The sequence below is a fragment of the Suncus etruscus genome, chromosome 2 (assembly GCF_024139225.1).
Source record: "Suncus etruscus isolate mSunEtr1 chromosome 2, mSunEtr1.pri.cur, whole genome shotgun sequence".
NCBI lineage: Eukaryota > Metazoa > Chordata > Mammalia > Eulipotyphla > Soricidae > Suncus > Suncus etruscus.
The window spans coordinates 62,215,185-62,237,751 of NC_064849.1; the positions used below are offsets into that span (position 1 = coordinate 62,215,185).

At 30.7% G+C, this 22,567-nt stretch overlaps 1 protein-coding gene across 5 annotated transcripts in view; it reads left to right on the plus strand.

Annotated features, from left to right (window-relative positions):
* Positions 1-22,567, plus strand: part of NOVA1 (NOVA alternative splicing regulator 1) — a 140,437-nt gene that overhangs the window by 77,439 nt on the left and 40,431 nt on the right. For all 5 annotated transcript variants that reach the window (XM_049768407.1, XM_049768408.1, XM_049768409.1 and 2 more), the window contains exon 3: positions 20,304-20,470. In XM_049768407.1, the coding sequence (XP_049624364.1) occupies positions 20,304-20,470 (167 nt within the window). The remainder of the gene's footprint in view (positions 1-20,303; positions 20,471-22,567) is intronic.

Below are 22,567 nucleotides of genomic sequence, written 5' to 3' on the forward strand. Positions count from 1 at the left end.
ACCCTCATACGTTCTCATTATTAGGATAGCTCAAAATGTAGTTATTTCTCTAACTAAACTCATCCCTGTTTGTGGTGAGCTTCATGAGGTGAGCTGTAACTTCCAGCCCTTCTCTCTTTTGTGTCTGAAAATTATTATTGCAAGAATGTCTTTCATTTTTCTTAAAACCCATAGATGAGTGAGACCATTCTGTGTTTTTCTCTCTCTCTCTCTGACTTATTTCACTCAACATAATAGAATCCATATACATCCATGTATAGGAAGATTTCATGATTTCATCTCTCCTGACAGCTGCATAATATTCCATTATGTATATGTACCACAGTTTCTTTAGCCATTCTTTGTTGAAGAGCATCTTTGTTGTTTCCAGAGTCTCGCTATGGTAAATAGTGCTGCAATGAATATAGGTGTAAGGAAGGGGATTTTGTATTGTATTTTTGTGTTCCTAGAGCATATCCCTAGGAGTGGCATAGCTGGATCGTATGAGAGCTCAATTTCCAGTTTTTGGAGGAATCTCCATATCGCTTTCCACTGAAACTTTCTAAACTATATTAAATATAAAATTTAAAAATTTGCTGAATGTCTTTTAAGATATTTAAATACAAATCAAATAAATCTTAGAAGTATTTCTTTTCATTTTTTATTTTTATTTATTTTTTTAATTGTTTTTGGATCACACCCAGCAGTGTTCAGGGGTTACTCCTGGCTCTGTGTTCAGAAATCGCTCCTTGGAGGCTCAGGGGACTTTATGGATGCCGGGAATCGAACCTCCTGTGTTGGCCGCATGCAAGGCAAATGCCCTACTGCTGTGTTATCGCTTCAGCCCATGTTTGTTTTTCGTAAGGGTTTTACCTTGAGACCTATTTTTATCTATATGTGAAATTTAAAACTATAATTGGAATAAAATATCTGAATTTTAATTAATCTGTATTTTATAAATTTTGGATAATTTTATTTACTAGCATGTATTTTATAACTCTCAAGCAATATGACTGTTGTAGGAATTTTAAGTTCAGGTCAACAAAAGTGAAAAAATATTAAACCAAATACTCTATTCAGATATAATTATTCTATAATTTTCCTGCCTTTTTCTCAAGCTTATATATATTTTATATTTTTTATGAGTTTTTTTCTTGGAAAAAGAAATAAAACCTGCTCAATTTTAGTTCATAAATTATGTATAATTTAAACACTTCAGCTCATTTATGGTATTGTTTTTATTAAATATATGGTAATGTCGTGATTCTGTATGCTTTGCCTATTCAGCCTGAATAAGATTTACTTCTGACCACTTTTTCAATATACTTAAGTTATAACTGAATTTTTCTATGCAGGCCCTCCCTGACTCTACAGCTGTGTTCTGTAGTTATCACAACCATCTAGGATCAAAAGCACATTTTATTCTTCGCTGAAGTAAAAAAGGAGTATTAAGGGAGGAATTTCATTTTCTCTTTTTATACATTTCAGAGGTGTATCCAATCTTGTATTCTAACATTGTACCTTTATGCGTTTGTTTGAAATAGCCTATTTTCTGTGAGTTTGGAACCACTTTAGCGCTTCTATTTTGTTCATTTTCATTTGATTGTTAAACCATTATTTATTAGAAACTAACTGTGGCCAGAGCTCACTTTAGAGCATTAGGAATACAGCAGTAAAAAAAGTCATTAGAGAAGGACACTGCCCTTAAGCAAAGAGAAAAAAATTAGCAAGTTTAAAGTTTTATAAAAAGTATAAAGTAGCCAAGAGAAAAAAGACAGGGTGGGGGTACACATAGTTGGAAGCTGTGGCTTCAGTCAAAATGATTTTTCTTCAAAAGATTTTTACAAACACTCTGATTAAATAGGATCACCTTCTGTTTAAGATTTTGAGACAAATAAGAATGGGTTATTGAAATTTCTCTATGTTGAGTTCCATGTATCTTTGTTTAATATGCAAAATATTACTGAAAAATTAGCAGTATTTCTTTTTAACTTCATTTTTCATGTGTTTATGAATAAGGTATATTTTAAAATGTTATTGTACTAAAATTATGCCCATTTAATAGAATGAAATGTACTGAGTACATTTGTGAGGGATGGTCAATGAAGATATAGATTGTATTGGTAAAGTTTGTGCTATGCGCCATGAGATAGTTGTCATTCACCTGAGATTACAAAGTAAATTGAATTCTACAAAGACATAATATAATGCTGCTATGGGTAATAAGTAACTCATTTTTGTCTAATTTTAATTTAATTTTTTATTTTGTTTTGTTTTTGGGACTTATACCCAGTGGTATTTAGGATCACTCCTGGAGGTTCTCACAGGCGTGGAGGAGGAGGTAGGGAAGCCAGGGTTTGGACCTGGGTTACCCATGTGCAAGGCAAGAGCCTTACCTTCTGTACTATCTTTCCAGCCCATGTACCTAAATTTAAATGGTTAATACGACTTTCATAAAATTTTTATTCAGTAAAGTTCACAATATTACAAAAATTTATGGACATAACAAAAAACCCTTAATTTTAATATTAAAAGTTTACTCATTAAATGTTAAATTTATTTAAACTATTATTAAAAAGGTATCAAATATACTCATGCTTTCATTTGTTCTTATTTCTTTAGATAACCTGTTTTTATTTAATCATAAACTTCTTCAAATGCTATTAAAGATTTCATTGTAAATTTATTTGCAGTTTTTCAAAACAGTAACCTGTTAACTTTTTAAAACTAAAGTTTATTTTTTTTCTATTAGAAAATAAAAAATTTAATGCAAACTACTCTATAGTTGAATCTTTTTTTAAAATTATATCATTATGAGTTTTTAATTTTTTCTGTAAAATTACTAAAGAGTTATAATACTTTCCATTCTTATTGCTGAATCACTTTCCAGAAAAAACATGCAAATTTATAATTTCAACACTATTCTACTATGGTATCTAATTCTTCAGTATTCATTTCTGCACATATGACAAATTTATATAATTTACATATGACAAAATTTACATAATTATTTTCCAATCAGCTAACTTGAATTCTTTGATTACCTTTTAGAAACAATGAATTTGATTATGTTTTTTATTTGATTAACACCTATTTATTTTCTTCCTCTTTCCCTTTGACTGTTCTTTGATGTGATCATGCCATAACATATGTGTATATGTGTATGAATGTATTTTTGTTGTTGCTGTTTTTGGGTCACACTCGGCAGTGCTCAGGGGTTACTCCTGGCTCTATGCTCAGAAATTGCTCCTGGCAGGCTCAGGGGACCATATGGGATACTGGGATTCGAACCACCGACCTTCTGCATGCAAGGCAAACTCCCTACCTCCATGCTGTCTTTCTGGCCACTGTATGAATGTATTTTAAGAGAAATGGATAAGATTGTATATATAGCACATTCTCCTAATTAATATTTATCTTTTTAAGCACTTTAAAAACACTTATTATATTATGAAATAAGTAATATGCATCAGCCTCACTTTTATCAAATGTTGTAATCCATCCACTTTGATCTGAGTCATCTTCATAGTCTGTGTTGGACCTACAAAAATGTGCTATTAAAATTTTTGGAGAGATTATATGGAAGCATATTATTAATGGGAGAAAAAGGAAACTAAATTTATAAGATACAAAATAAGATTTGTACTGATAGATTCTCAATTATAAGAATATCAACTGGAAAGAACATTGTTTAAAAGCTCTTTATTAACACAGAAATGATTTGATTTTTATTCTGAAATTTTACTTTAATAAAAATGTTTCAAAACTTAAGAATGGGACCAGGAGCAATAGCACAGTAAGTAGGGTGTTTGCCTTACATGAGACCAACCCAGATTTCATCCCCAGCACCCCATACAGTCCCCTGATCCTGCCAGGAGTGATTTCTGAGTGCAGAGACAGCTATAAAATTGATCACCGCTGGGTGTATGCAAAAATAATAAAGAATGTTATATACACAGCATTTCATTTAAGGTGCAGTAATGTTTGTTACAGTTGTTTAAAACAATGTTATTTGCAAAATATAATCATTTATATTTGAACTTTGTCATATAGTAAATTTGTCTCAATATTTCACTCTCTGTGATTTATTTTATATAGTGTTATTTTTTCTTTTTATTTCTGGAAATCTGTTGTCCTTAAGTTAGTTTGCAAATAACCTGTAATAAAATTAAATTTTTATGTTAGTATTATTCTAAATATATAACTTAAAAAAGACAGTCCTAACAGAACAAATACAATGCTGTGTAATGTTGTTGGTAAATATAATGAAAGGGAATCAAAAATAATAGATCTAAGTTTTAATGTTAATATGGCTTTCATAGCTAGTATGAACAGCTGCAACTTTTGTACCACCGGCTTAAATTAAAGTCCCAAAGGCCCATAGTTTTATATTCCATTGCATACTAGCAGAATGCTTACAAATATAAAAAGGCACATATTCTAAGATGGAACACAAACCATATAATATCTATGATTAGTAAAGCAAATACAATTCAGATCAAAAATGCAATTACAAATACAATAGATAAAGCAAATATAGCAGATTCTGTAAAAGAAATACAAAGAATGTAAGAGGAAATTAGGAAAAAGGAAATAGTTGTTTTTAGCTCATGTTGAATTGTAGATTTTTTTTAAATTCCATCATGTTACCGATGTAATCAATCTAGGTATTTCTGTTTCTGAACAAATGTAATTATTAAAATGTTAACTTTGTTGGGGCTAGAGAAGTAGTCATTGGTTAAGGACCTATGCTTTCAACAAGCTGACACTTGTTTGATCCTCAACACCAAATATGGTTCCCGTAGTATTGCCAGGAATTATTCCTAAGCACAAATGCAGTAATAAGCCTTTAGCACCACAAGATGTGGCCCTCCCCCCATAAAGGTATTATTCATCTTTTCTTAATCTGAAATATTTCACATGGCCCTTGGGTGATACAAACATCTTAATTATATGAGTTTTATCAGGTTTTTTTTCTTTTGGGCCACACCCAGTGATGCTCAGTGGTTACTCCTGATTATGTGCTCAGAGATGGCTCCTATATTGGGATACTCTATATATGGGAAGCTGGGGGGATCGAACCACAGTCTGTCCTAGGTTAGCACATGCAAGGCAAATGCCCTACTACTTGCGTCACCGCTTTGACCCCTCTCAGCATTTTTAATAAATGGGAAGTATAAGAAAAAATGAATGTTGAATATTTCTTTATAGTAATGCCTTTTATTTTCTAAATAAATTAATAATTTAATAATAAACAGTAATTTATCAATAAATCAAAAGTAATAGATTTATTTACTTATTATTAAGCTATAACAATTTACATATTTTGTATTTAAAGTATAAGTCAAAATTCAAAGCAAATCTGTTTATTGTTTTAGTTACGAGTATTTCCAATCAGTTTTTTTAATTTAAGACATTCCTAGCTGGGTTGCACACATATCTGCATTTGTAAATGTAATGTGTATATATGTTAATATGCAGCTAAATCTTTATCTGCCTGGTGTTTGCACTATTACTATTATGTGAGCTGTTCTTTTTTGTCATAAGATGCACTAGTCAGATAAGAATGACAGCAGTCATAATTTACCTTTCTCTTTAACATATGGGTGGTTTATGTTTTGTAAATTATAGTAAATTTCTACCTTTTTAAAATTAAAAGTTGCGTATTTTAAATACAAATTTTATTTGTGTTATTTTAGCTTTGGTGCAGATATTCTATAAAAACTGCTTACTTAAGCTGGATATTGATAAGTTTTACATGAAAACCTGTCCTAGGAAATAAAATGATTCATAATGATTTAGTTTTATTTGTGAGAGATTATATTTTAATATGATAATATTCCTTGTAAATAATTTAAAGGTGAGGGTATTATATGTGATTTTTATGTTCAAAATAATTTGACTAGAGTTTTTGTATGGAACATTATTATAGGTCAGTTGTTAGTGAAATATACCTAGAAAATTGCTTGCCTAATGATTGGGATTTTAAAACTTAAAACATGTATTTTTCTCATTAATTGCTAAAACAAATTGGAAAACTTTTTTTTTTTTTTTTGGAAATACTACTGGGGCTGGAACAATAAAATAGGGTTTTAACTCGCTTGCCTTGAATTTGGCAAACCACCATTTATCTCTAACTTTAATGTCACTCGTAACACTCAGAGTGACTTCTGAGCACTCCTAAGTGCTCCTTTCCCCCAAAAACTTAAAATTGAAAGAATTGTGTACATGCTAAATAAATTTGCAGACTTCTATAAACTTGACTAACCTCAGCAGAAACTTAGGTTGGGAATAGATTTCATAATTTACATAATTTTTGTTTGGATAATAAGTAGAATTGACTTTATTATAATATTTTAGTTGTTTAAAAATCTTTATGGAATGGGACTGGTGTGGTAGCACAGCAAGTCAAACTATTTGCCTTGAGTGCAGCTGACACAGACTGGCCTGGTTTTGATTCCTGGCATTCCATATTGTCACCCGAGCCTGCCAGGAGTGATTTCTGAGCTCAGTGCCAGGAGTATGACCAAAAAACTACCCCCCCAAATATTTATGGAATACAATCCTTTGAGCTTACAAGAGGTGAATTCAATAACGATAGGCATTTGTATAACTCTAGAAATATAGAACACAGTATTTCCCATTTTATCTATTAAGCAACTGTTTTTACATAGAAATAGCCAGGATCAACATATTAAACTTTTGATTCAATTCTATGTAATTTACCAGTAAATAAATAATTTGATAGACATTTATATTTAATTGATAGACTTTTATTTCTAGCAATTTGTAGTTATTGGTATTCTATTATAAAATGCTGTGATTTTGTGTGCAGCTATAATATTGTAAGATACCCTAAATATGTGGTCAGGATTTAATATTTGCCATTATAATTATTAATCTTTGTTTTTGAGGAAATCTTTTGAAAAATAGTTCTATGGATTGAATGCATCTTAGAGGGAATAATCAACCTCACATTTGAGTAAAAGGACATTGATTTAAATCTTTATTTGAAAAAAAATTTGACTTGAAATAGAAAAGTATAGTGGATATATTTGTTTTGTTTTGTTTTTGTTATTGTTTTTTGGATCACATCTGGCATCGCTGAGGGGTTACTACTGGATCTGCACTCAGAAATTACCCCTAGCAGGAGTCACTCAGGGGACCATATGGGATTCCAGGAATTGAATTGGGGTCCATCCTCTGTTGACCACGTACAAGGCAAACACCCTACCACTGTGCTATCACTTCGGCCCCTGGATATGTGTTAATAGAATTCAGTAGAACATTTTATTTGACAATGTACGGTAGTAAATAAAAGAAAATGTTAATAGCCCTTTCTTTACATAATGTCATTAACAATTTATCTGGTTAATATTTTGTATATATTTCATTTTGACATTTACAGTCATATTTTTCATATAACTTACCTGGATTAGTAGAATTTAATGTAATATACTTACCTTAAGAGCTATTGTTTCAATTTATTAATGAACAGTTATTTAATTATTAATAACTGGTAAGTAGCAGGCTAAGGCTGAATAAAGATTTCTGCCATCTTTACCTTTTGATCTATTTATTAGAAATACATAATGAAGTAATTAGTTGTAACAACCAAGATTTTTGAAAGTATTATAAGAGTCATGAGAAAGCAAAGAAGTATAAACTGAAAGATAATAACTTGGAATAGAATATTTATGGTCATTAACTGAGAACTCCAGTGTGGTATCATGAAACCAACATCTTAATGATGAGAAAGATTCTCATGGAAAACTCGGATAAAGTAACTCTTACATGAAGATCAAAAGGGTCCAAGAAAGACCAAGCATGACATCACCTAACTTGCTGGAGTGAAAAAAAAAAAGTAACAAAGTAGTAAGAGATAAGAACTGAGAACTGGGTCTGAACAATATTTTGAATATTTTGAAGGTTGGGCAATTTCCTTGCACGTGGCAGACCCAGATTCTATCCCTGCATTCCAAATGGTCTCTAAAGCCTGCCAGAGTAATTCCTAAGTGCTGAACCAGGAGTTCTCTAAGCATGCCAGATGTCGCCCAAACCACACCTCCCAAAAGAACCAAGAACTAAGCAGAATCAAAACTTGATGAAGTTTTTAAATGAGTAAAGAATTTTGCATTTAATTCTAGATACATTGGTTTTATTTTAAAAGTAATATATGTGTTTTCATGTACAAAGAATTTTTCTGAGCAATGAATGGATTTTTCTCAGCAATGAGTGAAGTAAAGTGAAACAAGCAATTAAAATAATTCTCTTTGGAGACAAGGATGATTCTGCCTAGCCAGGTTATCAGCAGAGAGATAATAAATTAAGTCATTATATAATACTCTTTGAAACAATGGAATTGGGATTTCTTCAGAACAGAGTAATAAGAAACCAAGTTAAGAAACTGTTTTGGGAGGTGGGGTGGGTGGAGAGAGTACAGCAGGTAAGGTACTTGCCTTGCATGCTACCTACCCAGATTCAGTCTCTAGCTTCCCATATGATCCTTTGAGCTCTTGTAGGTTTGTAAGTTTATCCCTGAGCTCTGAGCCATGTGAAAGAAAGCCCTGAGGACCACTGGATGTGTCCTAGAAACAACAGCAGAAGTTTTCTTTGGAAAATAGTCAAAGCTGCCACATAGAGGATAAGTAAAATACCATAAAACTATATACTATTTACTACTCTTTATTATAATGTATCAGCATTCCTATTATTTTTGCCCTATTGACTGAAAAATATAAATGCATCTTATTTACTTTGAATGTCTATGCATTTGTGAAAGGAATGGTGAGAAAAGAACAAGTAGGGAAAATAACTTGAAGAAAAGCAGTAATCTTCCTGTCAAGGAAAAAAATAATTTCCCAGTTGAGAGAACACTGAGACATAAAGTGCTAAGGGTAAAGCCAAATATTATCAAGGGTAAAGCTAAAACATTCTTAAAAGTAGTTTTGGATATGAAGCATATATTGAAATTGCATGAAAAGCACACATTAGTGAAGAAAAGAAAAATTGGGAATTGGATCATATTCACCACCATTGAAAAGACTGAGCATAAATCTGATTATGAAGACTGGAGAGAATATGCTGTTGGTAATTTAGATATCTAGGGATTTAAAGAGTGGGATTAATAATTACTTTTTAAAACTTTTTAAATAATTTAAATATTTTAATTATTAATAAAATAAACTAAAAGAAAGATAATAATTATTTTTTTACTTTAACTTTTACATTTATGTATTCTACCCCTTCAGCAAATTAATAGGTCACAATTTGTCATGCTTCCTACAGATTCATTTAATTGAATAAATATATTCAATAGTATAATATTTACTAGCAATTACTTATATGAATGATTTACTTCTTTAAAAAATCTATAAATATGGGCCGAGAGATAGCATGGAGGTAGGATATTTGCCTTGCACGCAGAAGGACAGTGGTTCAAATTCCGGTATCCCATGTGGTCCCCTGAGCCTGCCAGGAGTGATTTCTGAGCCTAGAGCCAGGAGTAACCCCTGAGCACTGCCGGGTGTGACCCCCTTCCCCCAAAACAACAAAATAAAACACAATTTATAAATATGAGCTTTCCCTTATGTCAAATATGTAAGTTCGATATAAAGTAATTTACTAAATATTTTCTGTGTAAATATAAAAAATCACTAAATTGAATAATGCACTAATCTGTACTGGCAAATGTGATAACTATATTATGTGTTAGGAATGGGCTGTCATCAGAAATGCTCACTTTGCTCTCAGATGTTGCCATACTGTGATATTCAGTGGTATGTTTTCTTCCTTTTTTCGAATGTCTTTACCTCTGAAACCTTATAATTACTTTACCTATGAATACCACTAATGCTCACACTTCGAGGTTCTGAACTGAATTTTGTATCCTACATTGTTGCAGGCTATTTTCTCCCAAGCATGGCCTACTAAATTCTGCAAGTGAATTCTTTTTAGTACATACAAGGAGTTAGAAAAGTCTCAAGAGTCATTTTCCTTATAGCAGACATTCAAGCAGATAAATCATCTAAAAATGATGGTACTTGGGAATGGAGACAAAGTCAGAAACCTATTTTAGTGTATATGTCCATATGAAAGGGTAATTTCATTTTAAATAAAATTTAACTGTAAAAATTTTATATTACTGCAATATATTATGGAAGTTTATTTTATTCCTGTAATTCATGATGGGAGGTTTACAGTAATACTACTGAGTATAGGATTCCTGTCACGATTTAGCATACGCATATTCTAAATATGTAGGCAAGTGTCATCAATATCACCATTTGTAGACCCTTTGGAAAACCTCAAAATTTGGAAAATTGAAATGAATTATATATTAGAACAGTTACAATTGTTTAGAATTATTAGCTATGTCTACTTTCAAAAGCATGCTTCTTCATGTCAAATTGTTCTGCATTCATAATACTGTTTTATTTTTAAATTCTTATTTAAAAATCAAATACAATAATATATAAGTCAATATTGCATATAATATTAAATTAATCATTCATAATAATTATTAATGCACAGTACTGCTCTGGTATTTAAATTATTATATATGATTAATATTAAACTACATTTTATAGAGATTTAAATATATACAATGATATACAGTAACAAACAAAATATATTCTGCATTAAGATATATAATATACATTTTAGTATGATATGAAGAAATTTATTACATATTCTTAAATAAACTAGTATGCAACATACAATTATATTAACTATGCTATTTAATATAATTACATTAAAGTATATATAATAAATTTCATTCATATTTAAATACATTTAAATAAATATTTGAATATATAAAATATACAGATCTAATTTAAATTAGTGCTATTCATTTAAAATTAATAAAATATTATGTTTTTTTAATGAAGCAATTCCTTTTTTTTTTTTACAAACATGACTGTAGTTGGGTTTTAGTCACAAAGAGAACTCCCCCTTTGCCAGTGCAACATTCCCACCACCAATGCACCCTATATCTCTCCACCCACAACCCCTACCTGTATTCGAAGCAGGCATCCTACTTCTCTCATTCATTAACATTGTCATGGTTCTTATTAGTGTTCTAACTACACTCACTCCTCGAGGTGAGCTTTATATCATGAGCCAGTCCTTCCAGCCCTCATCTCTGGGCATTATTGTAATAATGTCTTTTATTTTTCTTAAAACCCATAAATAAGACTATTCTGTGTTTCTCTCTCTCCCTCTGACATTTCACTCAACATAATAGTATCAATGTCCATCATGTATAGGAAATTTTCATGACTTTATTTCTCCTGACGGCTACATAATATCCCATTGTGTATGCGTACCACAGTTTCTTTAGCCATTCATCTGTTGAAGGGTATCTTGGTTATTTCCAGAGTCTGGCTACTGTAAACAGTGCTGCAATGAATACAAGTTTGAGGAAGGGATTTTTATATTGCATTTTTGTGTTGCTAGGGTATATCTCTAGGAGTGGTAGAGCTGGATAATATGGGAGCTCTATTTCCAGTTTTTTGAGGAATCTCCATATTGTTTTCTATAAAACCTGCTCTATATGGAATTCCCACCAGCAGTGAATGAGAGTTCCTTTCTCCCCACATCCCTGCCAGCACTTATTGATACAACTTATGGTTCTATCAATAGATGCAGAGAAAGCATTTTATAAGGTCCAACACCCATTCTTGAAAAATACTCTGAGCAAGATGGGAAAGGAAGGAACTTTTTTCAAAATACTCAAGGACATCTACCACAAGCCAATGGCAAATATTATTTTCAATGGAGAAAAACTAAAAGCATTTCCTCTAAAATCTGGTACAAGACAAGGCTGCTCTCTTTCACCACTCCTATTCAACATAGTGCTGGAAGTTCTTGCCATAGCGATTAGGAAAGAAAAAGATATCAAGGTCATCCAGATAGGAAAGGAAGAAGTCAACCTCTCACTGTTTGCAGATGACATGATACTATATTTAGAAAACCCTAAAGACTCTACTAAAAAGCTTCTAGAAACGATAGATTCATATAGCAAAGTGGCAGGCTACAAAATTAACTCAAATATCAATGGCCTCCTTTTACAACAACATGATAGAGAAGAAATGGACATTAAAAAAGCAATCCCTTCACATTAGTGTCACACAAACTCAAATATCTTGGAGTCAAAGATGTGAAGGACCTATACAAAGAAAACTACAAAGCCTGCTTAAGAAATAAGAGAGGACACAAGGAAATGGAGACTCATACTCTACTATTGGATTGGCAGGACTAATATTAAAATTGCAATACTCCCCAAAATATTGTACTGATTTATGCAATCCCTGGGGCCGCAGGAGGCAAAGTCAGGGTGATCCTTGAGTGCAAAGTCAGTAGTAAGCCTTGAACATTGGGGGGGTGTGACCCAAACAACTAAAACAAAACAAAACAAAAAAAGATTACTCTAGGGCAGGGTCACAAATGTTGTACAGAGGGCTGCAAACGGCCCGCAGGCCGCGAGTTTGAGACCCCTGAAAGGATACCCATGACATTCTTCAAAGAAATGGATCAAATACTCCTTAAATTCATTTGGAACAATAGACATCCATGAATAGCTAGATCTACCTTTGAGAAAAGGAGTATGGAAGGCATCACTTTCCCACAATTTAAATTGTATTACAAAGCTATAGTCATTTAAACAGCTTGTTATGGAATAAAGACGGACCCTCAGACCAGAGGACTAGACTTGAGTATTCAGAGAATGTGCCCCAGTTATACTATCAGTTAATTTTTGATAAAGGGGCAAGAAATGCAAGATGGAGTAAGGAAAGCCTCTTCAACAAACGGTGTTGGAGCAACTGGTCAGCTGTTTGCAAAGAGCAAACTCAGACCTCCATCTAACACCATACACAAAGGTCAAATCCAGATGGATTAAAGACCTGGATATCAGACCCAAAACCATAAGGTATATTGAACAACACATAGGTAAAACACTTCATGACATTGAGACTAAACACATCTTAAAGGAGAAAACAGCACTCTTCATACAAGTGGAAGCAGAGATAAGCAGATGGGATTATATTAGGCTACAAAGCTTCTGCACCTCTAAGAAAATAGTGCCTAGGATACAAAAGCCACCCACTGATTGGGAGAAACTATTCACCCAATACCTGTCACATAAGGGGCCAATAGCGAAGATATACAAGTTACTGACAGAACTTAACAAGAAAAAAACATCTAGCCCCATTAAAAAATGGGAGAAGAAATGAACAGACTATTTCTCAAAGAAGAAATACAAATGGCCAAAAGGCACACGAAAAAATGCATTTCATCACTAATTATCAGGGAGATGCATATCAAAACAACAATGAGGTACCATCTCACACCATAGACACTGGCACACATCACAAAGATCATGATACTCTTAAAGTAAACTATTACATCATTTGCATCTGAAAAATGAATGAGAAGCTAAAGATCTACTGTTATTTATTTTATCTTTATAAATTCTCTATAAAATTGAGCACTTTCAAATATTGTCTTAAATGAGTATGTTTTAATGTTAAAATAAGCTCTATAAACAGATAATCAAGCCTTTACAATATTGCCTTGGAAATAAAGTATACTGTAATGGCCTTTTGCAAATTTTTATAGTTTAGAAGTAGAGACATGATTTTATAGCGAGTTAATCACCTGAAAAAAAAAGCAATTATTACCTTGTATCATAGAATGTCAATTCATATAATTTCCTTTAAAATATTTTTAAATAGTATATTTTCTCCTTAGTAATTGTAGGGTAGGAGGAAGCATTATCAAGTATGCATGACTATACAATGGTATAAAAGCTGCAATTACAAATTGAACTTACTTTTTATGACAATTTTCCTAAGTGCTTTTGTTGATCTGAAAACTTGTTCTAAAAAAATTTTCTATAACCCACTCAGTTATAACCATCTCCTTTAGTGGGCTGTTCTCTACAGGAAGGGTCAATCATTTCTTTCAATTTATGCCAAATTTGGAATCAATCTATGGAGTAATATTAATGCGGTGACTCGGTGTACTTAAAAAAATTATCAAACTAGTGTGTAAGTTATTTTCCCATCATCTGACTGAAGCATCTGTGGCTTCTTAGAAAGTATGTAATTTAGTAGCAAGCCTGATATTACATTTTTCAAAAGTAATATGTTAGAGTGGAAAGTATATGATATGTGTAATATTTCTTTAAGCGTTCATTATTTATATGTACTAAACCAATTTATTAACTTTCTCACTTGTAATTTGGAGATATCAGCTTTAATTATTGTCATAATTAAATAAGACATATATTAATGTATAATTATATTGTAATATTTTACTGTAAGTCATGTAATTTAAAATGTAAGTGTATATTCTGTAATTACTTTGTACTTTCTAATTTTTTTCTCTCTTTTGGGTTCAGAGTGAGAATCAGAGATTAAACTCAGGGCTTCTCACATATAGGGTATTTGCTTTACCACTTGAGTTACATATCAATTTCTTATCATCACTGATAAACCTTTCGACTAACAGTAATACTTTGAGATACATATTTTAAAATTGCTTAAAATCTTCTAGGCTAGTTTCTGTAAGTATAGAGACAGAAGAAAAACTGTATCAAAGTATATATGGTTATAAAGTTAAGAGAAAACTTGAATTAATTCACTTCTGAAATTTTAAAAGTTGATAAACTTGTAATTCTGTATTTTATGCTTCAGAAACTTAAATGTATAAGAATTTATAATAAATACAGTGGCCCTATATACATGTAAATATTTATTTAAAAGTATTAATTAGAATAGTTGTTGCTCATAAGTAGATTATTAATAATGCATCCTAAAGAAAACATGAAAATCATGTACTTTAGTATCAGATTCTTTCAGCTATGTTATATTATTTGTCATTGCTATTAGTTATCCTAATCTTTTCACTTTGTTCTAACCTAAATTTTGTAACTTATATTATTACTAAAATGACTTGATAACCCTTTTAGTAGTTAAATGAGTAGAAAGCAAACTAACTATTGCACATATTGTTTAAACTACATGATGTATAAGTAATTATGTTATAATTATTACAAGTTCAGAATAGTGAGGAACTTACTAAGTACTTTTCATTTTTCAATGTATACATATATTGGGTAATGAAGATAATAAATATACGTGTAGATATAATTTTACAAGGAATTTTGAAGGGTAAGGAAATTAAGCTGTAATTAGTGGAAGAGTTTATGAAGCCAAACATAGTTTCAGAATTATTTTAAAAATAAAATCTTTAAATACGTTTTAAGGAACATATACCCAAGATTTTTCCTGTAGCAACTTCAAAAAAGTGGGTAAATAAAATAGATATTACAAATTATTTTCATTTATATATGTGAAGGGTACATGTTGCTGGCCTGCATTGGTTAAAATCAATGTTTTTGTACTACTAAATTATGATCTAATGGTACTATATTAAAGTAAATGTTAGCAAGTATAGATATTATTTAAATTAGTTCATGAGAAATAACAATTATACTTTGTATGACAAGGTGTCAATTTCTTTGGAAAATATAGGCCTCCTCTTACATCCTTTATATGGAATATTATAGCATCAAAAACCTTATTTCTTTTGTCCAATTATATTTTGTGGCAAAAATATATTAAGCAAATTCCAGTCATTTTAATTAAGAGTACTTGAAACTGCATCTTAAACATTTAAGAGGGGCTGGAGAAATACTATAGTGGGTAGGACATTTCTTTCACACACAGTGAGCCTAAAATAGTTCCCTGTTACTTGTTTGATTCTCTGAGTCCTGCCAGAAGTGATCCTTGAGCGCAAAGAGCCAGGAATAAGCCCTTAGTTTGACCAGACATGTCCAGACTCCTCCAATAAAATTAAATAAACCTTAAAAAAAAAATAAGAAATATGGCACTTCCTTATACAACTTCTTACTATAGGTTCCATTTGCTTTCATTATGTATAAACTCTAGCATTCTGTATATTGGATCAGATTTAGCTTCAGCTGCTTCAAGACATACCATATTTTTGGTACCATAAGATGTAGGCCCTCCTCCCCCAAAAGTGTGTCTTATGGAGTGAATGCCTCCTGCAACCAAAGCCTGAGTGCAGGGGAGGAAAACTAAAAGCTTTGCGTCTTATGGTCAGGTGTGTCTTACAGAACGAAAAATACATTACTTCATAATTGACTGTACTTATGCTATATCAAATTATGATACAGAATTATTTAATGTTTCAACTCTTGTGCTTATGTTCATCAATGAAGTCAATGAATTATTATAAGTTGGTTTGATTGAAAAATATGTTTTGTTTTTTTTGGGGGGGGGGCATACCTAGTGCTTCTTAGGGCCTATTTCTGGCACTATTGGAAATAACTCTTGGCTGACCTTGTGGTAAGAGACCATAGACTTCCCCAGGATTGACCCTGTATCAGGCACATGCAAGGCAAGCGCCTTGCCAACTATACTCCAGTCCCTGAAACATATTCCATCAACATATTATGGTCTTTGCCTAACTCAATTACTTAATTTGATTTGCTAGAGATTGATCTCCTAATTATGTTACTTGTAAAGGAGGTTTTTACAAATTTTAGAAATCATGTTTTTAACTGATTAGAATGATCTGATTTTAAAAAGGAAAAGTTGTAATGTAACAAAGAACATTAATTCCTAGAGATACAGTGGACATGTTATGAAACTAAAAAGTATCAGTGTCAATTACATTAATAGCAATCTTGAGGTAGGAGGAGAACCGTTTGAAGGGATTTGGCCATTGTGTAGGGTGAATTTTATCAATTTGATCACAATTTTGTACTGGAATCTGCATGACTATTTTACTTATAGACATTTTTATTTTCAGTATATGATGCCTCATTTAAGAAAATCAAACTTAAAATCACTTTAGATTATTCTGCCTATATTTGACAATGACTTTCTTGTTACAATTTTTCTGACTTACCCTTTAAAAGTGAAGTTTTATCATTGAGATAACATTGGAAAACAGATTTGTATATTTGTTTTGGCAGTTCAGTTTTGTACCTCCTCAAATGTATATTACCAGACCACCCTTATCAACAAGGAGCAGTATTCCTCTTCAGCCCCTTGGACTACTACAATCTTTTCAAACCCTTTAATAAACTTGGTTCTCTACACACAAGAGGGAAAGGATTTGTTATGTGGCTTATTGCTTTGCTTATTTAAATACCATCTATGAATGAGTTTATCTAGTATTTTCTTTCTTCTTCTGACTCATTGTTTTATGACCCTTCCAGATTGAGCCTTTGCAAATAGCAGCCTTCCTTCTTTTCTTATAGCTGAGTAGTATTCCATTGAATTTATATGCAATGTATTCTTTATCCACTCATTTAATTGTCTTGTTTTCATACATTGACAATTGAAAATATTGTTGTAATAAGCATAATATGAATGTGTGTTTTATTAGTGTTTTTGTTTCCTTGGCTATATATCTATGAGTATACTAGATTGTTTAATAGGTCAGATAGTCTTATTATATTTTGAGAGCCGTGAATGGAGATTCCTTTTTACCATACTACTCCTCTCAAACATTTGTTGACATTTTACATTTTGTGATTTCACTTAATGCCTAGTAGTCTTTACAATAAGTATGGTGTTAGGGTTATTTTATTGTCTGTCATGACATATACTCTACTGAACTAGAATTTTAAAAATATTGATTTCACACTGTCTTGGTGCTGTGTTTTGTTTTAAAATAGTCTCTTGAGGTTTGACTAATTTCTTTTCCTATCTTGGCTTCTCAGAAAAGAGTTCTATAGTTGTCTCCAAAAGTAGGAATGTAATATGACATGTTGTGTTTTCTCTATTGACTTAGTTTAGAACATTTTGAAAGAGCTACAATGATCAGTTTCTTCCTTTCTAGTTAGTCATTAGACAGTTAATGCAAAATTGTAAATACTCTTTAGAGTACCACTATAAAATGGGTCATTTTACCTAAGAAAAACAGAGATATAAATCAAATAGACAAGAATTAGAAAAACTGAGTGAGGAAAAAATAAGAAAGTATTGAGCTTTTAAATACATATTATAATCATGTCCTTTCATTCTTAAGCAGACTTGTTCTGTTGAAACGATTTTGTACAGTTTAGGAAATTTGAGTTTCTTGTACCAAAAAAAAATATTTTTATTGTTCCAGGGGTTCATCCAGAACCTTGTACACCGGTAACTTTTATATGAACCCTGACCACATCCCTGACCCCAGATACATCCATGTTACTCTGATTTATTATCTAAAATCTTGTGATAGTCAATTTTTAGACTCATAAGTAATAATATTTAACTATTTAAAAAATAAGAACTACTATATATAGTTTATAAGTGGTAGTGAATCTAAAAAGCAAAAAAAAATTATGACTTAAAGATAGTTTATAACCTTGTCCCTCAAAAATGTACTTTAAGAAAAAATTGAAATCCTGCCATTTGAAATAGCATGGATGAATGTAAAATGTATTCTGCTTAGTGAAATAAACCAGGCCAAGAAAGATTAATTCTATGGTTTTATACACTAATAGTGTATAGAAACACAACAGGTGAACTGAGTAAAGCAGAAATAAGGTTTGGATTACAAAATCATTTAGTAGTTTGAGGAAGAGATATGGAATGTGTGTGGGTAAATCAGGGTAAAGTGACAATTATATTATAAAAGATATAATTGGACTTGTAACGTGAAATTAATGAAGTACATTGATTTTTTATGGCTCAGATAAGATATTATAACACAATAAATATCATTATTAACTAAGAATAGAATAATTTTGACATCAACCAATACATTCTAAACTGCTTATTTTTTGTTGTTTGAGAGCTAGAGTGTAGACTAAGAGCATAGTCAGTGCTACGGAATATATTAACCAATAAAAGTTTAACCTGAATTGTTAGCTGAATTCTTGAGTAATTGAAATATTAAAGGCATTACTGCTTTTAAAAAGACAGTGGCTATTTAAATGCTTTAAACTTGGAATAATCTCTAAAACTATTCACTTATTTGTGTTGTCTATAAGGCCCATAGTTATTTTTAGTGAAAAAAAAAAATGAATGGGCTTGTGAGATCTAAGGATTAAACTCAGAAATAAAAACAACAAAAACCTGCACAGGTTTAAGATTTATTAAGTCTTATGAATATACAGAATTGACTATGAAGTTTATTTTTCTCAGAAAGCCAAGACCAAAAAGACCAATAATTGGGAGTTTATTAAGAAACACAATAAGGTAAATCAGCAGTAATTTTAACATGATGATGCTATTAAGCAATGTAAGTCCATATAGAATTAACTTAATAAGATAAATGTATTATAAGTTAGACAAAGTAAAAACTTAGTTTCTATTAAGGTAGAACTAAAAGTCGTTTTTTAGAAAAGGATAGTTGTATATGGACAAGTCTGTGGCAGTTTTTTCCTTTTAAGCACCATGGTTTGCAGTCATTTTACTGTACTTGTTAAGTTCCAACTATCATTGTCATAGTCGTCTTAACTGCGCTGTCTCTACCCCTTTGTGGCAAGCATCCCATCTGCAGGTCATCATATCTGTTGTCTTTGGCTATTATTTTTATACTGTGTTTTTTTTAAATATCCAGCTAATCAATGCAATCATTTTATATCTATGCTTATTCTGACTCATTTCACTCAGCCCGATACTCTGTGTCTATCCATGTCTAAACAAATTTAATGACTTCTCTTTCCTAATGGCTATCTAGTATCCCATTGTATAGATGTGCCAGTTTCTTTACCCACTCTTTTGTTCTCAGGTAATTGGGTTGTTTAAAGATTCTGGCTATTGTGAATAGTGCTGCAATGAACCTGAGTGCAGGTGCTTTTCCTGCATTGTTTTTGATTACTTAGTTATATTCCCAGAATGTGTTAATCATTGCACTATATAAATTTTTAGCAAATCATGTTGTATAATTACATTCAGCTATATTAGTTAATTATTCCTCATTTAAAAAATCTTTAAGTAAAAAATAAAAAGATAGAAAAATATATGCTTTCTGAAAACTGGGCTTCTAATGCTTTGTTACTGATTTTTAACATTTATATTTATTATGTCATTGTACTAGTGACTAAGTGATGTTGAGATCTTAGGATTTTTGGCTCTTCATGATTCCAAAGATCCTTTTTGAGCAGAAGAAATGAGTAAAGTAACAAAAAGTATATATATATATATATATATTTATTCTGCTTGATTTAATTGAGCATTTATTAATTTAGATATATACAGTGTATTCTTGGCATTATATCATTCTTTTTTCGTGATTTTTTTTGGAAAATTTAAAATAAGAAAAGTTTTCTAAAAATTTATATTTATCCACAGGTACTACTGAACGAGTGTGCTTAATCCAGGGAACAGTTGAAGCACTGAATGCAGTTCATGGATTCATTGCAGAAAAAATTCGAGAAATGCCCCAAAATGTGGCCAAGACAGAGCCAGTCAGCATTCTACAACCCCAGACCACCGTTAACCCAGATCGCATCAAACAAGTGAGTGTTTAGTTGGAAAATCAAAGCAAAATAGACACAGTATAGAATGAATTCCTTATTAAAGAAACTCACAATCATATAACTTTTATATATAAAATTGTAATAGGTTGTAATTTAAAGATGTTCAGAGTCTTTTAGACTGATTATTGATTTATTTATCAAATTATTTATTGACATTATACTGAGAAATAGATTCTTGACTTTGGATTTACTTTTTTGAAATGGAGACACAAAATTGATAAATTTATAGGAGGAATTCAATCTATTGATTTTTTTTTTACTTTTTAAAGTAAAAAAAGCAAATGAAATTATATTTTCAAATTACTAATGCTATGCTTTCAGTTATACTTGTAGTTTTCAGCATAATTATATTGCATATAAAATGTTTTGTTAATTTGTCATGTTCAACAATTTTATCAAATATGTATAAGTAAAATTTTGTACCCAGCATTTAGTTCATTGTTACGAATCAGCTATTATGTTTTGTAAAACATGTATAGTGTTTTTATAAAAATATATATAACTTACATATATAATTATATATGTCAGAAGACCTTTGTTCATTTTATTGTGTGAGTATTTCTGTAACAGAACCTTTACTTGACAAAGATAATGTGAGTTTTTAAGATCAAATAATGGCTGAAATGATGGAGGAGAAATATGAGATTCTTAATGTTATATAAGCTTTTAAATTCTTATATTTAATTGATAATTTGTTTATATTTATTGTTTCTGTTTTCCTCTTTATAATTAGCCTCCTAATTTTATATGATCAATAGATGCTATTAAAATAAATGTATTTATTAATTAAATACAATATATTTAATTTATAGAATTTGTTCATTGTAATAAATTTGAAATGTAGTTAAATATTAATTTCATGTTTCTAAATTGAAAAATAGTCATATAAACAGTGTTATGAAACTTTTAAGTTTTCAAATATATAGATGATATAAAACTGATATAATAAAAGTATAGATTTAATAATTAGGCCAATTATTTTCAAATTTCAGATGCTCAATTCTTAACAATTGCCTTTAAAAGGTATCCTTTCAATTTAACTCATGAGTAAAGAGCTACTAGGCTATATAAAAACATTCGTCATTATTCTTTGTGTCAGCTTATAAAATCCATAATTCAAGCACTACTCTTTTTTTGTTTATATGTTTGTTTTGGGGTTTTTTTTGCTACCCTCTTAATTGATATATGGCAGAAAAATATTTTAAAGCTCCAAACACTACGATACTTTTTAAAGTTATTCACAGCTTATAGTTTTGAAATGATTTTCATCAATGCTAAGACAATGCAAATAATAAAGATTGATGACTTGAAAATGACAATGCTGTATCCTTATCCAGGTATCTAAAATGATGTTTTAAATGTTAAGACCTCTGGGTTATATTTACCTGGGTCTAAGGAATAATTGACTTGGCACTAAACTATCGAATGTTGGTTGTGCCTTAATTCTTTCTACTATTTCTTCGTTTTCTATAGTAACTGTGAAAAAGGTTTAAAAATTAAAGATTGGGTTTTTATAATTTATATTTTTGATGAAGTGAAATATAAAAAGTAGCTTGAGTAGTATTATATCATTTATAAGATATTTAGGACAATAATGTGAATGAATTTTAATTATTTGAAAATAATAAATACCGAGTATCATCAAATAATGGTCTATGAATCATCTTTAAAATTCCAACATTTTCTGTGGCAAATGAGATTTTATAGGTTAATATCTATTTCCAATGTTAAAGAAACTAGAATTTTCAAATGTTTCCCTTTGTTTTTGCCTTGTTCAAATAATGTTATTTCAATCCATACTGAGTGTCAAAAAATAAGTCACTTGATATATTTTCTGTATATTTTTAATTCATTTATAAGCCTTATAGATATTCCTGGAATTAAAACTGTTGATTATTTAATATTTTATGTAGTCAATAATATGAGAAATTATTTTAAAAGATTTATTGAGTGCAGTAATTCTAGTAAGCAATGTGTCTAATGCTTAAACACTTTATGTAAATGTGAGTAATGCATTGCATAGTTTCAAGGTATTACAGGTTTTTTTATGCCTCAAGTTTTAAAATATGCACTTTG